At 44.2% G+C, this 21,180-nt stretch overlaps 2 protein-coding genes across 6 annotated transcripts in view; one reads left to right on the forward strand and one right to left on the reverse strand.

Annotated features, from left to right (window-relative positions):
- Positions 1–21: 21 nt before the first annotated feature.
- ABCG5 (ATP binding cassette subfamily G member 5) overlaps positions 22–21,180 on the forward strand; it is a 56,372-nt gene continuing 35,213 nt past the window's right edge. For 3 of the 4 annotated variants that reach the window (XR_009344810.1, XR_009344809.1, XM_059134608.1), the window contains exons 1-10: positions 22–311; positions 941–1,062; positions 6,996–7,132; positions 7,217–7,315; positions 12,358–12,490; positions 15,948–16,087; positions 16,650–16,779; positions 17,467–17,680; positions 17,763–17,968; positions 18,757–18,895. Coding sequence is in view for 1 of the 4 variants with exons in the window: in XM_059134608.1 (XP_058990591.1) it covers positions 166–311; positions 941–1,062; positions 6,996–7,132; positions 7,217–7,315; positions 12,358–12,490; positions 15,948–16,087; positions 16,650–16,779; positions 17,467–17,680; positions 17,763–17,968; positions 18,757–18,895 (1,466 nt within the window). In the remaining 3 variants the exon portion in view is untranslated. The remainder of the gene's footprint in view (positions 312–940; positions 1,063–6,995; positions 7,133–7,216; positions 7,316–12,357; positions 12,491–15,947; positions 16,088–16,649; positions 16,780–17,466; positions 17,681–17,762; positions 17,969–18,756; positions 18,896–21,180) is intronic. The other variant, XR_009344811.1, reaches the window with a different exon arrangement.
- DYNC2LI1 (dynein cytoplasmic 2 light intermediate chain 1) overlaps positions 5,437–21,180 on the reverse strand; it is a 69,753-nt gene continuing 54,009 nt past the window's right edge. Inside the window, exons 14-15 of one of the 2 annotated variants that reach the window (XR_009344813.1) lie at positions 12,763–12,894; positions 5,437–8,916 (exon numbers count right to left, since the gene is read on the reverse strand). The gene's annotated coding sequence lies outside the window, so the exon portion shown is untranslated. Of the gene's footprint in view, positions 12,895–21,180 lie in introns of both variants that reach the window. The other variant, XR_009344812.1, reaches the window with a different exon arrangement.

The raw sequence follows: 21,180 nt of genomic DNA on the forward strand, positions 1-21,180 counted from the left end.
GCATCCGTGGCCAAACTCCAGTCCCGCTGTTGGAAAGGTCTGGGGAGGGATACCAGAGCACGGTGAGGAGCAGGCGGGGCAGTGTGTTCCTGGCTCCTTTACTGAGGCTTCTCCGGGGAGAGTCAGGCCACCCCAAAATTTACCTGTTTCTGATGTTTCTTGGCCATGAATGAATTTCCATCTTTGACCCCTATGGGGTCCTTGGGGACCCAAGTAAACAGAGACCCCCAGAACTCCCCAGAGGAGGTTCCCATAGTTGCTTCAAAGCCTCGACACAGCCTGGGCATTCTCCATGTCTCCTACCATGTCAGGTAAGTCCATGCTTCTTTAGCCTACTAGGAGTTTGAAGCTGGGCTTTGTTTGAGTTGTGGTGGTGATCCGAGGTAGGTGGGTCTCTGCTGGCTTTTTTCACTAATGAGGGCAATGTGTGGAGGCTCTGGGCTCCCTCCTTAGTGGATCAGGGTGGAGAGAATGGAGGGAAAAGGCTGCCAGTAGTAAATGAGGAGCAGTGGCAAACGGTCCTTCTCTTGCCCATGGGAAGTCCTGGAAGCTATGCTAGTGAGGCAGCTGTGCTCTGCCTTGTGCCCCTTAATCCCTTCCTGTTGTGTTCTCTGTGTACAGCTGCGCCATGGGGATGGAGAGGGCTTGGGGTAGCCCAGAGTGTAGTGAAGCCTGGCGAAGGAATGCGTGGTCAACTGAAGGAATAAACCATGTCCTGTATATTTTATCTCCCACACTGCCAGAGAGCTGGCATTCAGAGCAGCTCCTGGACAGGGGCTTTACATAGATGATATTTCTTGGTCGCTACCTGCCAGTGTCTGCAGAGAAGGACGCTGAGCCCCAACCATATTTAGGAACCTGTCCAGAGACAGCTAGGATCAGTGCTGGAGGGACAAGGGTCGGGTCCCTTCTGGAGCCCCACACTGTCTTCCCTTTAAAGCCACCAAGCTGGGCCCTGGTGGGACTTCACATCTTGCCGGCAGCGGTGGGACAGGCAGATCCTCAAAGATGTCTCCTTGTACGTCGAGAGTGGGCAGATCCTGTGCATCTTAGGGAGCTCAGGTAAGCTTGGGAAAGAGTTCTTTAAATTTACATCCTCAATGAGCATTCAGAAAAGGCTTTCGCTTGCTTTGAACATTAAGGAAATAAGTTTAAGTTGTGGCAAGAAAGTTAGAAGTTTGATATTAGAATGAAACCAAATGACATGTCTTCCTGAATAGAATCTGGAACTAATGTGAAGCCTTTAGAGAGATCCTTGGAAAAGAATAAAATCTTGCCTAATATGTCAGATAATTCCTATTTCAGTATAGAAAGTACTCAGCTTGGTGCCTGGCACGTAGGGTGCTCAGTAAACACAATTCCCCTGATCTCTACCCTGCCAAGAGGTAGGATAAGGAATTAAGTAAGCCACAAGGTTGCATGCCCATTTGTATTCATTATTTAAAAAAAAATTACGATGTATTTCCAATAAGCAAGAATAGGAAATAATATAAAGAATGTTTATATAATAATACCCGGTTTTATCAAATCTTTTAAAAAATTTTTTATTTGAATTCAACTTAGGGGTACCTGGGTGGCTCAGTTGGTTAAGTGTCTGACCAGCTCAGGTCATGATCCCAGGGTCTTGGGATGGAGTCCCGAATCTGGCTCTCTGCTCAGTGGAGAGCCTGCTTCTCCCTCTGCCCCTCATCCTGTTTGTGCTCTCTCACTCTTGCTCTCAAATAAATAAAAAATCTTCAAAAAAAAATATACATCAACTTAGTTAAAATACCCTGTAAGGCTTTGTCAGATCTTAACATTACACCATAATTGCTTCAGATCCTTTTGGTTTTTGTTTGTTTTTTATTTATTTTTCAGATCCTTTTTGTTTTTAAGGAACTAAATATTACAGACTCCACGAGGCCATCTGTGTGCCCATTTCCCATCTCCTCTTTTCCTGGGATATCTACACTTGAGACTGAATTACAGTTTGTCTTTGTGTCACTGTATTAGCCAGTTATTGTCCTAGGAGGGTCTAGCCTCCAGAGAGGAAGCCCTTTGTGTCAGAGGGCAGTGCTCCATAGGCGTCACAGCTGTGAATCCTCAGCACCTGGAGGATGGGTGCATTGAGTCTGATGAGAGGCTCTGTGTGGACACCACTGGGTCCACTGCTGTAAGTTATCCTGCACAATTTAAGGATGAAAGATTCTTACAAATTGGCTTCAGAGGTGCTTTCTGATTGAGTTCTTGCTTGCACTGATATTGTTGACATTTACTGGCATTACCCACTTGCATTATTCTCTTGACTATCAGTGTGTAACACAAGTCTATGACAAAAGTCAAGCATGGACAGCCTCGTTTGACCTGGAGAGTTAAATCCCTAGCCTTTCCCCTGCTATAGCAGGTGAAAACTGGGTGACAGTAGTAACATTAAGATTAAATGAGAAGGAATTCTTTGACTAAAACTGTTATACTTTGCTGAGATTTTCTGTTCCTATTTCTAGTTTTTCTTTCTTTCTTTCTTTCTTTTTTTTTTCAATTTTTATTGGGGGTGGGAGAAGGGCAGAGGGAGAGAATCTCAAGCAGACTTCCTGCTGAGCTTGGAGCCCAACATGGCCCTCAGATCGTGATTTGAGCCAAAACCACAAGTTGGACATTTAACTGACTGAGCCACCCAGGTGCCCCCAAACCATTTCTAATATATATATGTACCATAATATCCAGGGCCATACTAATTTTCCTTTAAGAAGGAGAAAAGCTGAGTTATTCCTGTGATTTGTTTGTTGCCTTCTGTAGGATTAGGATGGTATTATTGCACACAACAAAGAATGAACTCACTTTCTCAGAATGGTGTCCCACAAGCCAGTGTCATGCTTCATGCACATCTTAGGACAGTGGGTTAGAGGTCTTGATCTGGGAGCTCTTGGGCTGGATTCTGATGATGCCTAATCATGGCTTTATGACAACATCTATCATTTTGGATACTGACCATGGATTCATAGTAGACTGTAAGTTCCCCAAGTGGTGGGGGGGCTTTGTCTTTGTTTTTTTGTTGTTTTTGTTTTTTTTCCCTGGTGTAGTCTCAACAGCTAGAACAGGTCTGGCCACATAGAATTGGTAAATATTTGTTGAATCACTGAGTGAACAAATCAATTCTATGAATTACTGTTAGTGTTTCACAAAATGATGATTTCATTGGTGTCCTACCTAATACAAGACTATTTCTGAAATCTTTATCAGTGAGGTAAAAGACTCAGGTACCTGACAAAATGGTGCAATGCAAGTCTGCCTATGGTCACCCAACACTCCAGGGGAGGGTAACTATATTTAACTCAATATTTACTATCAGTTGGGACCTAGACTCTGGGCTGCTTTCTCCTTTGCAGAGGACTATTTAGTTAGAATTTCTGTCCTTTCAGGGAAAATAACCCCAAAGGTCATGGTTTTATTACCCTTCAGGGCATTAACCTTTTGATTTATTTTTTCTTTTTTTATTGTGGTAGAATACACATCAAACTTACCACTTAACTATTTTTTTTAAAAGATTTTATTTATTTATTTGACAGAGAGAAATCACAAGTAGATGGAGAGGCAGGCAGAGAGAGAGAGAGGGAAGCAGGCTCTCCGCTGAGCAGAGAGCCCGATGCAGGACTCGATCCCAGGACTCTGAGATCATGACCTGAGCCGAAGGCAGCGGCTAAACCCACTGAGCCACCCAGGCGCCCCACCACTTAACCATTTTTAAGTGTACAGGTCCGTGGTGTTAAATACATTCACATTGTTGTGCAACCCTCTCCACCATCTATCCTCTTAGCTCTTCATCTTGTAAAATTGAAGCTCTACATTCATTAAGCACTAAGTCCCCTTTCTTCTTGCCTCACCATTATACTTTCTGTCTCTATGATTGATTACTGTCTCATATAAGTGGAATCATATTGTATGTCTTTTTGTGCCTGGCTTATTTCACTTACCATAATGACCTCAGGGTTGATCCATGTTGTAGTCTATGTCAGAATTTCCTTCCCTTTTAAAGCAGAATGAATAGATATTCCATTGATATATGTACCATACTTGCTTATCTGTTCTCCATTAATGGACACCTAAGTTGCTTCCCCATTTTACCTATTGTGAATAATGAAATGAAGATGGGTGGACAAATACCTGTTTGAAAGCTTGTTTTCAGTTCTTTTTTTTTTTTTTTAAAGATTTTATTTATTTATCTGTCAGAGAGAGAGCAAGCGAGAGCGAGCACAGGCAGACAGAGTGGAAGGCAGAGTCAGAGGGAGAAGCAGGCTCCCTGCGGAGCAAGGAGCCCGATGTGGGACTCGATCCCAGGACGCTGGGATCATGACCTGAGCCGAAGGCAGCTGCTTAACCAACTGAGCCACCCAGGCGTCCCTTGTTTTCAGTTCTTTAGTGGATATACCAAGAAGTGGAATTGCTGGGTCATATAGTAATTCTGTTTTTAAATTTTTGAGGAACCTCTCTATACTGTATTCCCATCAACAGTGCATAAGAATTCCAATTTCTCTGCATCCTCACCAACACTTGTTATTTTCCAGTTTTTTGATAGTAGCCATCCTAAAGGGTGCAAGGTAGTATCTCATGCAGTTTTGTCTTCTTTTTTTAGATTTTATTTATTTTTGGGGGAGAATGCGCATGCATGAGAGGGGCAAGCAGAGGGCAGATTCCCCACTGAGCTGGGAGCCCAATACAGGGATCCATCCCAGGATCCTGGAATCATGAACTGAGCTGAATGCAGACACCTAACAGACTGAGACACCCAGGTGCCCTCATTCCAGTTTTAATTTGCAGTTCCCTAAAGCTTATGTGCTTATTGGCTATTCATATATCTTCTTTGGAGAAATGTCTGTTTAAGTTCTTCACCCAATCTTGAATTGGGTTAATTGGGGTTTTTTTGGTTGTTGCTGAATTTTGGAAGCACTCTATACATTCAGATATTAATCTGATATTAATTAATACCAGATAAGTGATTTGCAAGTATTTCCACCAGCATCCTGTGTGTTGTCTTTTTATACTGGGGACAGTGTCCCTTTTCCTTTTATAAGTTTATTTATTTAAGTAATCTCTATACCCAGTGTGGGGCTCAAATTCATGACCCCAAGATCAAGAGTCACACACTTCTCTAACCAAGCCAGCCAGGCATCCTTGGGGATAGTGTCTTTTGAGGCACAAAATTTTAAAACTTCCATGAAGTTCAGTTTGTCTATTTTTCTTTCATTACCTGTACCTTTTCATGTGATACTCTAGGGCATTAACTATTTGCATGTCTAACTTTGCATCATATTTTTGACGGTTTATTTTCCATCGATTATACATGTTAGTTTCTTGTATCCTTTTTCTCCTTGTATTCTTTTTTTGAATGAGCTTTTTCACTCTGCTGGTCCTTTCATTAACGAGTTAATAAATAGTTGAAATATCTTACAAAAAGAGACCTTTTTTTTTTTAAGGTTTTATTTATTGTAGAGAGCAAGAGAGTGTGCACAGTGGGGAGAGGATCAGAGGGAGAGAGACAAGAAGATTGTGTGTGGAGCACAAGCCCAACACACAGCTTGATTTCACAACCCCGAGGTCACGACCTGAGCCAAAAATCAAGAGTGGACACTTGACTGACTGACCCACCTAGGCGCCCCAAGCCATCTGTGTCTATGTCAAAAGCATCCCAGAACTAAGTGGCTTAAAACAATAAAAATCATTATTACCTCTCAGGATTTCTATGAGTCAGAAATTTGGAAGTGATGTTGTTGGATAGTTCTATCTGGGGTATCTCTTGAGGTAGTAGTGAGAAGTCTGCTGGGCTATAGTCATCTGAAGGCTTGAGCAGGGCTGGAGAATCTACCTCCAAGGTGTCTCCCTTGCATGCTGGCTAGCAAGTTGGGGCTCTGTTGCTCAGTGAGAATGTGTCACATGGGAACCAGAAGGCCTAAGAAAGAACCCTGAGTGTCACCCAGAGGATGCTGGGAAGAAGCAGCCAGAACAGAGGGATAAAACCAAGAGGATGAAGTAGCATCAAAGCCAGAGGACAGAGTTTTACAGAGAAAGGCAAGCAATGGTATAAATGCTGTTGAGAGGTCAGCACACAGGAAGGTGCCCACCAGATGTGGCAACAAGGAAGCAACCTTGATGACCTCAGCCAGGTCAGTTTTGATATTGTGAGGGGATCCAGGCTCCAGGACATTTGGACCTTTCGTCAGAGTGGAGATTGGATCCCAGAAAGGGAAGGCAAGGAAGATTCTATTCAGAACCACATACAAGGCCTAGGATAATGACCAGGAAGTTTCAGAACATGTTTTGAAAGACAGCTCGAATGATACCACATTTCATTTCTTTACAGTCCCCCTCCTCTCTTCCCACCCTGTTGAAGATGCTGGAGCTAAACCTGAGCTTGGTCAGCCATGGGTTAGTTAAGAAAACCACTGCATAGGAGCTTGGCTTCATCTTTGTATCCCTCATGGCAAGAGGCAGTTTCTTTATAATATTTGAACAAAAGATCTTCTCTTCGTTTTGCACAAGTCATCATATCCTTGGTAGAATTCTCTTGCTATCTTTTCAGACAGTTCAGAACCTTCTGCCTATTTCCTCTGTTAATTTAACTTTTTAGTAGCCTGCCAATGCTGGTTCCTGTCTCCATTGACACTCTGGGCTCATGTAGGTTTGTGTCCACTATGAACAGAAGGGACTGGCTGGTGCCTTGTCCTAATGGTATCACCTAATTTCTGACCCAAGAAAAACCAAACCAGGGGAAAGAAACTGCCTATATTTTCTTTTTCAACTCAAAACAGCTGTAAAAACCCATAAACAGGCAAAGTTCCTCCAGTCCTGACTGGCTTGTCCCTCTCTGACTCAGGAGACAAGCCAGAAAGGCTCATTGGTAGAGTTTGACCCAGGGGGGTTAGGAAAGAGCAAGTTGGTGCTAGACCAACTGAGTATCTGGGGACAGCCCAGCAATGCCTCATGGAGGGAGTCCTCTCTGGCCTTATTTTCTTGTCTCACAGGCTCAGGGAAAACCACGCTGCTGGATGCCATGTCCGGGAGGCTGCGGCGCACAGGGACCTTCCTTGGGGACGTGTTTGTTAACGGCCAGCCATTGCGCAGGGAGCAGTTCCAGGACTGCTTCTCCTATGTCCAGCAGGTGGGTGCTTTCTGGGGACCCTGCCACAGCCACCCACAGCCCGGTCTCAGCCATGCTGATGCCTCCTGCCTCCCTCTCTCGCAGAGTGACACACTGCTGAGCAACCTGACCGTGCGGGAGACTCTACGCTATGCGGCACTGCTGGCTGTGCGCCAGGGCTCCCCGGGGTTTTTCCAGAGAAAGGTGGGTAGCCTTGGGCCTCCTGCGGCCCTCTTAGGGTATCAGCCTATGGGGCTTCACACTCCTGCTTCTGTCTACTTGCCCATTTCTCCCCTTCAGTCTTCATCCCTTTAGTCTAGACCTGTGTTGTCCAGTATGGCAGCCACTGGTCACCTGTGGCTTTGAGCGCTTGACACGTGGCTGGGCCTGAGATGTGCTATGAATGGGAAGTACACACAGAATTTTAGAAACTTAGTCTGAAAAAAGAGAATGTGAAATATCTTATTAATTTTTAAAAGTTGGGGTAAATTGGAAGGGGAGGTGAATCATGAGAGACTATGGACTCTGAAAAACAACCTGAGGGGTTTGAAGTGGCGGGGTGGTGGGAGGTTAGGGTACCAGGTGGTGGGTATTATAGAGGGCACGGATTGCATGGAGCACTGGTGTGGTGAAAAAATAATACTGTTTTTCTGAAAATAAATAAATTATTAATAATAATAATAAAAGATTGAAATAAAAAAAAACTAAATAAATAAATTGCATTTAATTACATCCCTAATTAAAATTGCATTTGCTACATCTCATAAAACAATATTGGTTAACAAGTTTGAAATGGTGTATTTTGGCTGCACCAGGTTAAATATATTAAAATTAATTTCACTTGTTTCTTTTTAAAATGTGACTACTAAAATATTTAAATTCTATGTGGCTTATATTATATTTCTATTAGATGGTGCTGTTTTAGGAGCTCTGTGTTTGAATAATAATGGTTGTTTTCCTCACTGTACTTTGCCCTATTGAGATTTTTCTCAACTTTCTTTGAGGCCTTTTGAATGTGTCTCATCCAAACTAGATTAAGTTAACAAAGGAAGTAACTATTGACTTGTCTCCTCTTCTGAGGATTCAATCTATTGCTTTAAATGTATCTAATTTGGCAGTAGTCATAGGTAAGCCTGTGGGGACCTTACCTGGAATTGTTGCCTCATTTCTGTCTGGACTGAAAACAGGGAACTAAGGATACAGAGATGTGCCACTTCCAAAGCAGGTACAGTTCCCTGGGGAACCCTCAGAGTCACGGGGGGAGACCAGCAACATCAGCCTCAGAGGCTTCAGCGAAGCCACAGTGGTGAGGCTCCACGTGGGCACACAAATTATATCTGCAGTTCAGGCTCCAGGCCGGCCTTTTTTAATGCCATTGAGGCTCCAAGGAAGTCGTCCATATCAGCTGAGGGTACACCATTTTTATCAGGCATTGCAGCGTCTGTCACTAGGGACTTGCTCAATCTGTCCTTGGCACTGGACTTTAAGACAGGGCTTGGAGAGTGATATTAGGTCTAAGCTGTGTCCCAAGTACCAGAAGATTTGTTTGATATAATGCCCAGGTGGGTAAAGGGCATTTTTTTGTTTGAGAGTCCTAGACAGTGCTGAAGGATAGCTTTTATTCCAGAGGAGTCTTAGCAAGGAGTGTGGCCCTCAAGAAAGACCATCAGCCTCACAGGGATGCCTAGCTCTCATTCCTTCCTGGAGGTTACCGTAGAGTGCTCAGAAGGCATTGCAAGGCTCTTACCATTCAACTGGGTTATACAGGCATACCTCAGAGATACTACAGGTTTGGCTCCAGACCACTGCAACAAAGCAAATATCAAAATAAAGTCCGATGAGTTTTTTGGTTTCCCAGTGCATATAAGTTACATTTATACTAATACTCCAGTCTGTGAGGTGTACAGTAGCATTATGTCTAAAAGAAACCCAATATACTTAAAAATTTTTTTTCTTTAAAAATTTTTATTTATTTCACAGAGATCACAGATAGAGCAGCAGGCAGAGAGAGAGGGAGAAGCAGGCTCCCTGCTGAGTAGAGAACCCCATGTGGGGCTTGATCCCAGGACCCTGAGATCATGACCTGAGCTGAAGATCATGCATAACCCACTGAGCCACCCAGGTGACCCAAAACCCAATATACTTACTTTAATTTAAAAATACTTTACTGACACAGACATGAAGTGAGCAAATCCTATTGAAAAAATGGGGTGAGTAGACTTGTTTAGTACAGGGTTGGTACAAACCATCAGTTCGTAGAGAATGCGTTATCTGTGAATGCAGTAAAGTAAAGTGCAATTAAACAAGGTGTGTGTGTACTCTGAACTCTCCTAGTTGGCTGGCATCAGTCAGGCTTTGCTCATGTACAGTATTTCACCGTATCCTGGCATCAACCCTATGTGGGAGGCATATCTCCTGAAATACGAGATTAAGATCAGACAGTTGGGAAGGGCAGAGCTGGAATGCGAACCCAGGCCCTCTAGCTCCCATCATGTCTTCCTGAGCTCTGGGATCTCCTGAATCCCATTGCGATGAGAGGAAATGGAGGTTGTCTTCAGCCCACATTGAAGTACAGGCATGTTCACAGTAGCCCTGACTGTGAGTGATAGAGGAGTTCATCTGCAGACTTTCTGCTTGCTTTAGTATTTCTGTCTCTAAAAGGGGCAGGAGAAGATCCTATTTGTATTTGGGTGGCAGGAATGCCATCATAAACAGATGCTTCTGAGTTGGTGATCCACTTATATCACATATCCCACAGAAAGAGTGAAACTAAGAATGCCACTGAGCTCGTCTCCAGAAAATGCTCATGCTCACATAAATATTCAGAAAATTCATGGATGCCTTGAAATCGATTGATGGCAAAAAACTTTCCCCCTGAGGGTGCCTGGGTGGCTCAGTCAGTTAAGCATCTGCCTTCAGCTCAGGTTGTGATTTCAGGGTCCTGGGATCCAGCCCCACATCGAGCTCCCTGCTCAGCAGGGACCCTGCTTCTCCCTTTCCCTCTGCTGCTCCCTTGCTTGTGCTCTTTCTCTCAAATCTTTAAAAAAAAAAAAAAAAATCCCTCCAGTAAATGTTCCTCTGGCACTGGCAGTCCCTCAAAGTCCTGTGAAAGTTCTCTCTGCTGGAAAGTACTTTCTGAGCAAATCTAGTCCATAGGGTATAAAATCCTGATAAAGTAATTTAGTGAGAAGGAAGTGGTGGTGATAATACAGGACAGAGCACAGCTGATCTCTCCTCTGAGGAACCTGAACATAAAGCTGTGCTTGACATGGGCAGGCTGTGTCTGCTGGACTGTTGGCAAATCCTTGAGCTTCATGGACCATTTGAGAGAACACAGACAGGTCTTTCAGCCCCAGCTCTGCCACTTGCTAACAGTCTGACCTCAGGCAAAATAGTTTGACCTCGGGCAAATTATGCACCTCTCTGAGGATCTATCTTCTCCTCTGTAATAAATAGATAATAATGTGTCTCTCTTGGAGTTGATGTGAGGAATGAGTCAGTTTTATCTGAGAACATACAGCGTAGAGGTTGATGATCCCAGTGCATCCCAATGATCCCAAGGGTTTCTTCTAAGACACTGTACATTCCATCCCCAGTAGTTTCGCAACGTTTGCTAAACACGGGAAAGGCTTTGGGTCCTGTGAAACAGGTTAAATACATGTCCATCCCTTCCGAGCCGGGAGGGGCAAGCTTTACTCCTTTCTTGGAGTTGCAGAGCAGATGAAAGGGATGCTCAGGAATCTGCCCTGGCTGGTGAGCACCTCAACCTGGCTATACCAAGCAAAACTCAATTCCAGAATCCTTCAATTCTGATGGCAAAAGGAGGACCTTCTTTTTTCCAGAATAAATCATACTGGTTTATTTATGCATTTTAACCTCGTTATTCCTTTAGGTTTATTTCATATGTGTTCCTTCTTTTGGTCAAACCTTTCCTCCATGCTGCTGATCTCATCCCCTGGCTCCACGGGAACTTTGTCCCACAGATCATCCCCTCTTTTACTCCAGCCTATTTGTTGTTATTTTTTATGCAGTGTTTTGTTTCTTTTTTCATTATAAAAGTAACACAATCTCATTAGAGGTATATGGGAATCAAACTCACTACCATATATATAAGTATTTTCAGTCTGTTTCTAGCTGCTTTCCCCAGGGCCCTATGCAGATAGGGGTAATCAGCAAGGCAGGGTCAGAAGTAGAGATTTTTGAAAGGGTCTCTGGAGATGGGCTAAGCTGAGGAAGGAAAGAAGGAGGGGAAGAGAAAGCCCAACTTTCTTGATTAGAAAGTCAGTCAAGAACTTTTCTAGTTGTTATTGTTGTAGGGGAGTTGAGGAAGACTAAGGAGATGGTTTCAGGGTGCGGCAGAGTCCAAGATAAATACAGCGAGGAGAACTGTGGGACAGGATATTAAGTGTGGATGCAGGTTATAAACTGGGTCCCCTGGAAAATTTTTAATGAGAGTAAAATAAATATTGGCATCATTTTTAATTACTTTTGGTAGCTTGATTATATTTGATGCAAAATCACACTGAGATTGGACCACACAGGACTCCAGGACTTATTTGGGTTACATAAGGTAGCCAAGGTTCGTTCAAACCAAATCAGGACTTTTTTTTTTTTTTTTTTTTTTAACACATATAAAACACAATAAAATTTCAGGGGCGCCTGGGTGGCTCAGTGGGTTAAAGCCTCTGCCTTCGGCTCAGGTCATGATCCGGGGGGCTTTGGGATTGAGCCCCACATTAGGCTCTCTACTCAGCAGGGAGCCTGCTTCCCCTTCTCTCTCTCTGCCTGCCTCTGCCTACTTGTGATCTCTGTCAAATAAATAAAATCTTAAAAAAAAAACACAATAAAATTTCAAAAACCAAACATTAAAAGAAACTGCATTGTCCCTATGCCTTTAGGGGATTTTTCTGTATGCTGGACTTAATGCAGCATCTGAAAATATGAGTCCAGTGACCTTTCCTTGTTTCCTGGTGAATTTCCCTGAAATGAATATAGTTTTTGCTGCTCTAGAGACTTTTGAAAAAACAGTTATATTAATTTATTTTAACCTGACACATGTACTATATTATGACTTAGAGCAAATTGGATTTTATCATAGTAGGCATGTTTTCCCTAGTGTGTGGTGAGTCTGAAAGTGGCCCGAGCACTCAAGGGAAGTATGTTGCCTCTCCCATGCCATCAGAACTCCATGAATTGGAGCAATAGCCCAGCAATGACCAGCCTTCCTGGATTTGTGTTTCCTGAAGGTGGACGCAGTTATGGTGGAATTGAGTCTGAGCCATGTGGCAGATCGACTGATTGGCACCTGCAATCTTGGGGGAATTTCCAATGGCGAGCGGCGCCGGGTCTCCATTGCAGCCCAGCTCCTCCAGGATCCCAGTAAGTGGGACCCAGAACTGCTACTAGCTGCTGCCTGGGTGTCTTCCATGGGTCTGCAGACATTTTCAGTCCTTTTTTTACAGTCTCCATTTGGAAAGGGGTTTGTGTGGAACGGACATCACTGAGGTTCTTTAGACTGGGGATCCAGTTTCTTTGGAAATACTACATAGTTCTTTTTAATTTTTTTCAGTCTTCCAAAATTCATTGTTTATGCATCACACCCAGTGCTCCATGCAATTTGTGCCTTCCATAATACTCACCACCAGGCTCACCTCCCCACCCCCCTTTCCAAAACCCTCAGTTTGTTTCTCGGAGTTCACAGTGTCTCATGGTTTGTCTCCCCCTCCGACTTCTCTCAACTCACTTCTCTCCATCTCCCGATGTCTTCCATATTATTCCTTATGCTCTGCAAGTAAGTGAAACCATATGATAATTGACTCTCTCGGCTTGACTTATTTCACTCAGCATAACCTTTTCTAGTCCTATCCATGCTGATACAAAAGCTGGGTATTCATCCTTTCTGATGGAGGCATAATACTCCATAGTGTATATGGACCATATCTTCTTTGTCCATTTGTCCGTTGAAAGGCCTCTTGGTTCTTTCCACAGTTTGGCAACTGTGGCCATTGCTGCTATGAACATTGGGGTACAGATGGCCCTTTTCACTACATTTGTACCTTTGGGGTAAATACCCAGCAGTGCAATTGCAGAGTCCTAGGGTAGCTCTATTTTTAGTTTCTTAGGGGATCTCCACACTGTTTTCCAAAGTGGCTATACCAACTTGCATTCCCACCAACAGTGTGAGAGGGTTCCCCTTTCTCCACATCCTCTCCAACACTTGTTATTTACTGTCTTGTTAATTTTGGCCATTCTAACTGGTGATAATCTCAATTTGAATCTTCCTGATGGCTAATGATTTGATTTTGATTTGAATCTCCCTGATGGCTAATGATGATGAGCATTTTTTCATGTGTCTGTTAGCCATTTGTATGTCTTCATTGGAGACGTGTCTGTTTATATCTTCTGCCCATTTTTTTTTAAAGATTTTATTTACTTATTTGACAGATATCACAAGTGGGCAGAGAACCAGGCAGAGAGAGGGGGGAAACAGGCTCCCTGCCGAGCAGAGAGCCCAATGTGGGGCTCGATCCCAGGACTGTATAAGGAACCGAGCTGAAGGCAGAGGCCCAACCCACTGAGCCACCCAGGTGCCCCTCTTCTGCCCATTTTTTGACAGGATTATCTGTTTTATTTGTGTTGAGTTTGAGGAGTTCTTCATAGATCTTGGATATCAGCCCTTTGTCTGTAGTGTCATTTGCAAATATCTTCTCCTTTACTACAAAGCTGTGATCACCAAGACAGCATGGTACTGGCACAAAAACAGACACATAGATGGGTGGAACAGAATAGAGAGCCCAGATACCGACCCTCAACTCTGCGGTCAAATAATCTTCGACAAAGCAGGAAAAAATACACAGTGGAAAAAAGACAGTCTCTTCAATAAATGGTGCTGGGAAAATTGGACAGCAATGTGTTGAAGAATGAAACTCGATCATTCTCTTACACCATACACAAAGATAAATTTGAAATGGATAAAAGACCTCAATGTGAGGCAGGAATCTATCAAAATCCTAAAAGAGAACATAGGCAGTAACCTCTTTGACATCAACCACAGCAGCCTCTTTCAAGACATGTCTCCAAAGGCAAAGGAAAGAAAAGCGAAAAAGAACTTTTGGGACTTCATCAAGATCAAAAACTTCTGCACAGCAAAGGAAACAGTCAACAAAACAAAGAGGCAACCCACAGAATGGAAATACTACATAGTTCTTGATGTTATGCTATCCAAGTACAAAATAGCTCTTGGACTTAGAAGCACTGCATCTGTGTTTTAATGTTCAGTTAGGGTCTTCCGTGAGCACAGGACTCTGGCCCGTCCCTTGTTATTAGAGTAGCAGCTCTGGTGGAGGTGGTGGCTATAGAAAGTCAATGAGTTTTGGTGTGCCTAAAAGAACATATTAAATGGCAGGAATTAAAGCAGGACTTTCAATGATACACAAAAAAGTGTGTATTTTGAAGGGAGGAGCTATCAAGATGGGGTAGCCAGTCACCTGCCTTTCCTGCTGGGTTTGGTTATTCTCCTCATTACTGGGGAACTCTCAGCTCTTATAAGCACTTGGAAGAGGACATGCTGCACCTGGATACTCCACAGGGGCCCACTAAGACTGCCTGCTCTTCAGATGGTTGGTCACTAGAAGGCAAAGAAGAGAGACGTTCTTTTTTTTTTTTTTTTTTTTTTTTTAAAGATTTTATTTATTTAGGGGCGCCTGGGTGGCTCAGTGGGTTAAGCTGCTGCCTTCAGCTCAGGTCATGATCTCAGGGTCCTGGGATCGAGTCCCACATCGGGCTCTCTGCTCAGCAGGGAGCCTACTTCTCTCTCTCTCTCTCTCTCTCTGCCTGCCTCTCCATCTACTTGTGATCTCTCTCTGTCAAATAAATAAATAAAATCTTAAAAAAAAAAAGATTTTATTTATTTATTTGACAGACAGAGATCACAAGTAGGCAGAGGCAGCCAGAGAGAGGAAAGGAGGAAGCAGGCTCCCTGCTGAGCAGAGAGCCTGAGGCAGGGCTCGATCCCAGGACCCTGAGATCATGACCTGAGCCGAAGGCAGAGGCTTTAACCCACTGAGCCACCCAGGTGCCCCAAGAGAGACATTCTTAAGAGCCCTTCTCACTTTCTGGGTAGATAGCTGCAGTTAAACCTTCTAAAGAATTTAATGCCTATCCCAGCTCAGACTTTATCAGGCAGTTTTTTGCTGTGCAAAGACCCTGTCAACGTTCGAAAGTGCTTCACATGAAGTGAGGTTATGTCTTTTTTTTTTTTTTTTTAAGATTTTCTTCATTTATTAAAGAGAGACGCAGCGAGAGGAGAAACACAAGCAGGGGGAGTGGGAGACGGAGAAGCAGGCTTCCTGCCAAGCAGGCAGCCCGATGTGGGACTCGATCTCAGGACCCTGGGAACCATGACCCAAGCTGAAGGCAGAGGCTTAATGATTGAGTCACCCAGGTGCCCTGAGGTTATGTCTTTTTAACCAGCCTTCTCTTAGCTAGCCTTTTGAAAACAACTTGGTGCCCACTCGTCAGCCCTTGTTCTTTGTCATGGTCCTCTGGACAGAGCCCAAGCAATCCATAGTACATTTGAGAGGCGTGATCTTGTTGCTGCCCTGTACCCTTTAATGATTAAGGCCAAGATGTGCTCTGGAGCTGCGTCTCTGAAGTAAGGTTCCCTCATTTGGACTCAGGCTGAAAGCCATTTACATGTAGGTACTTCTCACGGTGCACTGTGTGGATAGGTTAAGATGGGATGGGGTAAGATGCCTCAGTAATTCAAAATTCTGAGCTTAGAGTCCAGAGCCCAGTCTCGTCAGTGACTCAGAAACCTGACCCTTCTTGCCTGCAGAGTTCATGCTGTTTGATGAGCCTACCACAGGCCTGGACTGCATGACAGCAAATCAAATCATCCTCCTCCTGGCAGAGCTGGCTCACAGGGACCGCATTGTGATTGTCACCATCCATCAGCCACGCTCTGAGCTCTTCCAGGTGAGGGTGACTCTTGTTCCTGCTTAACTCATCAAGGGTGGGTAGATGTACGTGTTGAGCTGGGGATCGTGAGGTAGAGATTAGTACTCGTCAACCAGGGCTCTTGGGGCCAATAGCTCCTGATATGGGAAGGGCACCTACCATGTACCAAATACTTTCTCTGCACTAGTTCTTTGGTCCACACAACAATCCTATGACGTGGGTATCAGTACTGCCACTTTACAGAAAAGAGGGAGACTTAGAAATGATGCGAAATTGAATCAAGGGTCTGAGGTCAAACAAACATCTGGTCCAAGGTCACTCACTCAGGAACATGGCTGGCCCTCAAACCTAGGACCACTGGCCAGGTCCAGGAGTTCATCTGGGCCCAGGCCAGATGCAGCACGATACACACTGGCAACGCAGATTTAAAAAAATAGGAACATGCTTTGTGTGTCTCCAGTGGGCACAGTAAGAATCCCGATGCATGGGTGAGATCAACAGGGACTGACTGCTTGGAAATTTATTCTCCAGAAGGATATGGTGACCTGATATACACTAATGCCATCGATTCTCCCACCAGCTCTTTGATAAAATCGCCATTCTGAGCTACGGAGAGCTGGTTTTCTGTGGGACACCAGCAGAAATGCTTGATTTCTTCAGTGGTTGCAGTTACCCTTGTCCCGAACATTCAAACCCTTTTGACTTTTATAGTAAGTTTTTTCCCCCACATTTCCCATGATGAATGATCATTCAATTTTGTCATCTCAGATTTCTGCCTAGATGTCAACAGCACTAGTGGATTTTATTCTTGCTTTTGTTTTGGTAATTTCACTCTTTAAGGAGTTAACTTGGCTAGATCAGATAACTTGCCATAGATGACCTATCAGAATGAGGTGGGGGCCTCTCTTAAATCGCTGCATGTTCGCTTTGTCAGAGAAGAATCAGCACAGCTTCTAAATTCTCCCAGACAGCCCCAGTTGAATCCTCAAGGCCTAGCTGATAGGTTTAAAATATTCTGATTTTACAGGTGGGCATGATCACCAGGTATTATTCTGATGGGATGAGGTACTAGCTAGTACTCCTGAATCAATGATAAAACATACATTATGAGGGGCGCCTGGGTGGCTCAGTGGGTTGGGCCGCTGCCTTCGGCTCGGGTCATGATCTCAGGGTCCTGGGATCGAGTCCCGCATCGGGCTCTCTGCTCGGCAGGGAGCCTGCTTCCCTCCCTCTCTCTCTCTGCCTGCCTCTCCATCTGCTTGTGGTTTCTCTCTGTCAAATAAATAAATAAATAAAAAATCTTTAAAAAAAAAAAAAAACATACATTATGAGCCATTGTGCATATGTATGCATTTAAAAACACATGGGTCATTTCTTTTGGGGAAAAAAAAAATTAGTGGACCTGACATCAGTGGATACCCAAAGCAAAGAACGGGAAATAGAAACCTACAAGAGAGTTCAAATGATTGAATCTGTCTACAAAGAATCAGCAATTTATCGCAAAACCTTGGAAAATATTGAAAGAACAAAACACCTGAAAACATTACCAATGGTTCCTTTCAAAACCAAAGATTCTCCTGGAGCTCTCTCTAAACTGGATGTTCTCTTGAGGTAAGAACTTCACCCTGTTTTAGGTGGTTAGACATCCACCAATAAGAGAAAGAGAATTAAAGCGAGGTTGTTTGGCTTTCAGGAGAGTGACAAGGAACTTAATGAGAAATAAGCTGGCGGTGATGATGCGTCTTGTTCAGAATCTGATCATGGGTTTGTTCCTCATCTTCTACCTTCTGCGGGTGCCAAGCGATGTGCTGAAGGGCGCTGTCCAGGACCGCGTGGGGCTCCTGTACCAGTTAGTGGGTGCCACCCCATACACAGGCATGCTGAACGCTGTCAATCTGTGTGAGTGCCCATGCCCAGGAGGTGCCCCCTTGGGGGCGGGGAGGGCACTTCCCCTCTTCCGGATGATCTCTCCTCTCCAGCTGGCATCTTGCAAGATTCCACTATTATAAGGGTATTTCACTGAGCTAAACTTGGCTCTCTCCAGATTCTCCCCCTGGGGAAGGATTAAGTACGGAGTTACTAACCTTATAGTGTGAATTAGTTCACCAAGTAGATCTCGCTAAGGGTCTAAGGATCCAGAGAAACGAGAAGTTAGAAGCTGCTGATGGGGCAGGGTTCGGGAAGAGTTTTTTAAAAGATCATTCCTGGTATTCCTATCTTTGCCATTAGGATGTACAGGCCCTGGAGGCCCAGATACCTGCCAACTTGGCATTATTCTATTCTTTTTGGAGCCGATTTTAGCACAGCTAGCACTTAATTTTCAAACTCAGTGAGAATCCAGCAGCAGTGCCTAATTGCCTGATGTTCTGTGCCAAGACCCTGCACAAAAAGAGGACAAACTACCTCACGTCATTTATGACCCTTATGCACATATATTCTTGAATTTGTGACAACCCTCCATTGACTTTAGAGAGAAAGAAAGAAACTTTGACAGCTTATGCAACCATACTGTAATTCAGGTAGGGTAGAGTTCTGTGGTGGGAAGTACTTAAAGTTCTATTGACAGCAGTCCCCACTTTCCAAGACTAGGAAGTCCCAGCTGGTCCCCACCACCCAGCCCTGACAACTCAAGTTCAGTTTGAGCTGTGTCGTGACTGGCTATTCTGAAACCTGCCTTCTGTTTCCAGTTCCTGTGCTGCGAACTGTCAGCGACCAGGAGAGCCAAGATGGCTTGTACCAGAAGTGGCAGATGCTGCTGGCTTATGTGCTGCATGCGCTCCCCTTCAGTGTCCTTGCCACCATGATATTCAGCAGTGTATGCTACTGGTAAGGGGGTGTTCAAAGGTGTTCAGTCCTTCTGGGTCAGGCCTCCTGGCAAGTTCCACATGGTCACTGGGACTGATGAAGGAGGAGTTCCAGGGTGAAGAACTCCCTCTTCTTGGCCCTGGAGGTCTGTCTTTGGCCATCAATGACCAGTACAGTGTCTTTTGCTTCAAGACAAATAAAAGAACCCGGCTGGAGTCACATGGGACCTGAGAGCAGAACCACAGGACTACATGGTGCCAGGGACTGGCATGTCCCACATCCTTTGCGGGGCCTGGGCAGAGAAAACTGCCCTGAAGTCTTTGGGATCCAGGTGTAGGGACAACAACTAGCTGCTGCATCTTGATGAAGCATGGCTCCTGTCAGCTGGAGCAGCAACTCGGCCTGAGGTTCCACCAACCCACCTGTGACATCAGAGTTGGGCTGGTGTGAGTGGGCCTGAGTGACAGGAGAGGGGCTATGGGAAGAGGCACTGGGAAACCATGAAGTATCCCTGATGCTCTTAGGTTGTGAGTGATGGCTTATAGACAATGCTGCTATTTGTTTCTTAGAGCTTTTAAAAAATAGAAGTCCAAAAATGGGTAGTTATTTGTAGGATTTGTCATCCTAGGGAGAAGTATCTTCTCTAATTCCCACGGCTTTCCCTTAAGATGGGGGTAGTACCTGGTATTCTGAGCCTCTAGTAGAGTAATGGTACCTAGCTTGTTGTCTCAAGAGAACTTCAGGCAGTTCTTGAGATATTGTCTTTCTTAGAGCCATGGGATTCATAAGCAGGTGCTCCTAACATAGCCAGTGTATAGACCCATGATATGTGAGATGAAAAATTACTATGAACTAAGTGATACATAACTTAAAGACAAACCAGCACCTAATAAGTTTGAGCTTCCAGATGAAGAGTGGGAGGGTCTTGGTGCAGGTGATTAGAAATTGGCATCATTCTGGCGAGTGCTAACTTGCTCTAAGTTAGCAGGAGGCTGGGCTCTTCACTGAGGATAATGGCAAGGACCACAGGGCCTTCCTGCTGGCCCTGATGAAGCCTCCTTGTTCTTTGACACTTGAGAGCATGTTGAATTTCTAATCTATGATGTAAAGCACAGACCTGTCTAGATCAGGCTGCATGATGCATGGACTTAAAAATCCAGCAGATTTTTAAAAATCCAGTTATTTTTGAGTAAATCAAGGTTGCTGAAAATTGAAGACCTTGCTAATTTAGACTCTTGCCACTCAGTATGGCCCATGGACCAGCATCAGCCGTACTTTGGAGCTTGACTAACATGCAGAATCGCCGGTCCAGCTACTGAATTGGGTTCGGTGTTTAAAAGGATGCCCCAGGTGGGTCCTATGCACTTTAGAATTTGTGAAGCACGAAAAACTGTGCATGAGAAAGAAAGTACTTTTAAGATTTGAGAAAACAGGGGACCCGGGGTGGCTCAGTGGTTAAAGCTTCTGCCTTCGGCTCAGGTCATGATCCCAGGGTCCTGGGATTGAGTCCCCATTGGGCTCTCTGCTCAGCGGGGAGCCTGCTTCCCTGCCTATTTGTGAGCTGTGAAATAAATAAATAAAATCTTAAAAAAAAAAAAAGATTTGAGAAAATGGCAGTTTTAAACTAGGTTCAGAGTAAGCATACAGGTCATGACTATTTTTGATAAAAAGTCAGGCATAAAAAGTCAATCATTTAAATGGGTAGAAGAATAAATGAAACAAGATGGGATTGGGAGGGAGACAAACCATAAGTGACTCTTAATCTCACAAAACAAACTGAGGGTTGCCGGGGGGAGGGGGTTGGGGAGAAGGGGGTGGGATTATGGACATTGGGGAGGGTATGTGATTTGGTGAGTGCTGTGAAGTGTGTAAACCTGGTGATTCACAGACCTGGGGATAAAAATATATGTTTATAAAAAATATATGTTTATAAAAAATAAAAAATTAAAAAAAAAAAAAAGTCAATCATTTCCAGTAGCAGCACAGCTGTTACTGTAGCAAATACTTCAATTAAATGACAGAAATAATTGTTGAATGCCTACTAAGTGCTAGGCACCATATTATGTACGACAGAAGACTCCATAAAGAGGAGTGAACAGATGGTGCTACAATGAGAAAAAATTAGGGATCTGGGGGTCAGGTGAAGGAGAGTGGATCTGATTAGTATAGCAATATGCCTTGTTCAGCACACCTTCAGGGAGAGAATTTAAGTTAAAGAACAGGGCTTCCACGGTGTGGGCACTGCTCAGGCAAAGAATAGCAGGGGGTGGGGGCAGTAAGGACCTGAGGTAGCTTGGGATTGGGGG

This window comes from Mustela lutreola, chromosome 9, assembly GCF_030435805.1.
Source record: "Mustela lutreola isolate mMusLut2 chromosome 9, mMusLut2.pri, whole genome shotgun sequence".
Taxonomy (NCBI): Eukaryota; Metazoa; Chordata; class Mammalia; order Carnivora; family Mustelidae; genus Mustela; species Mustela lutreola.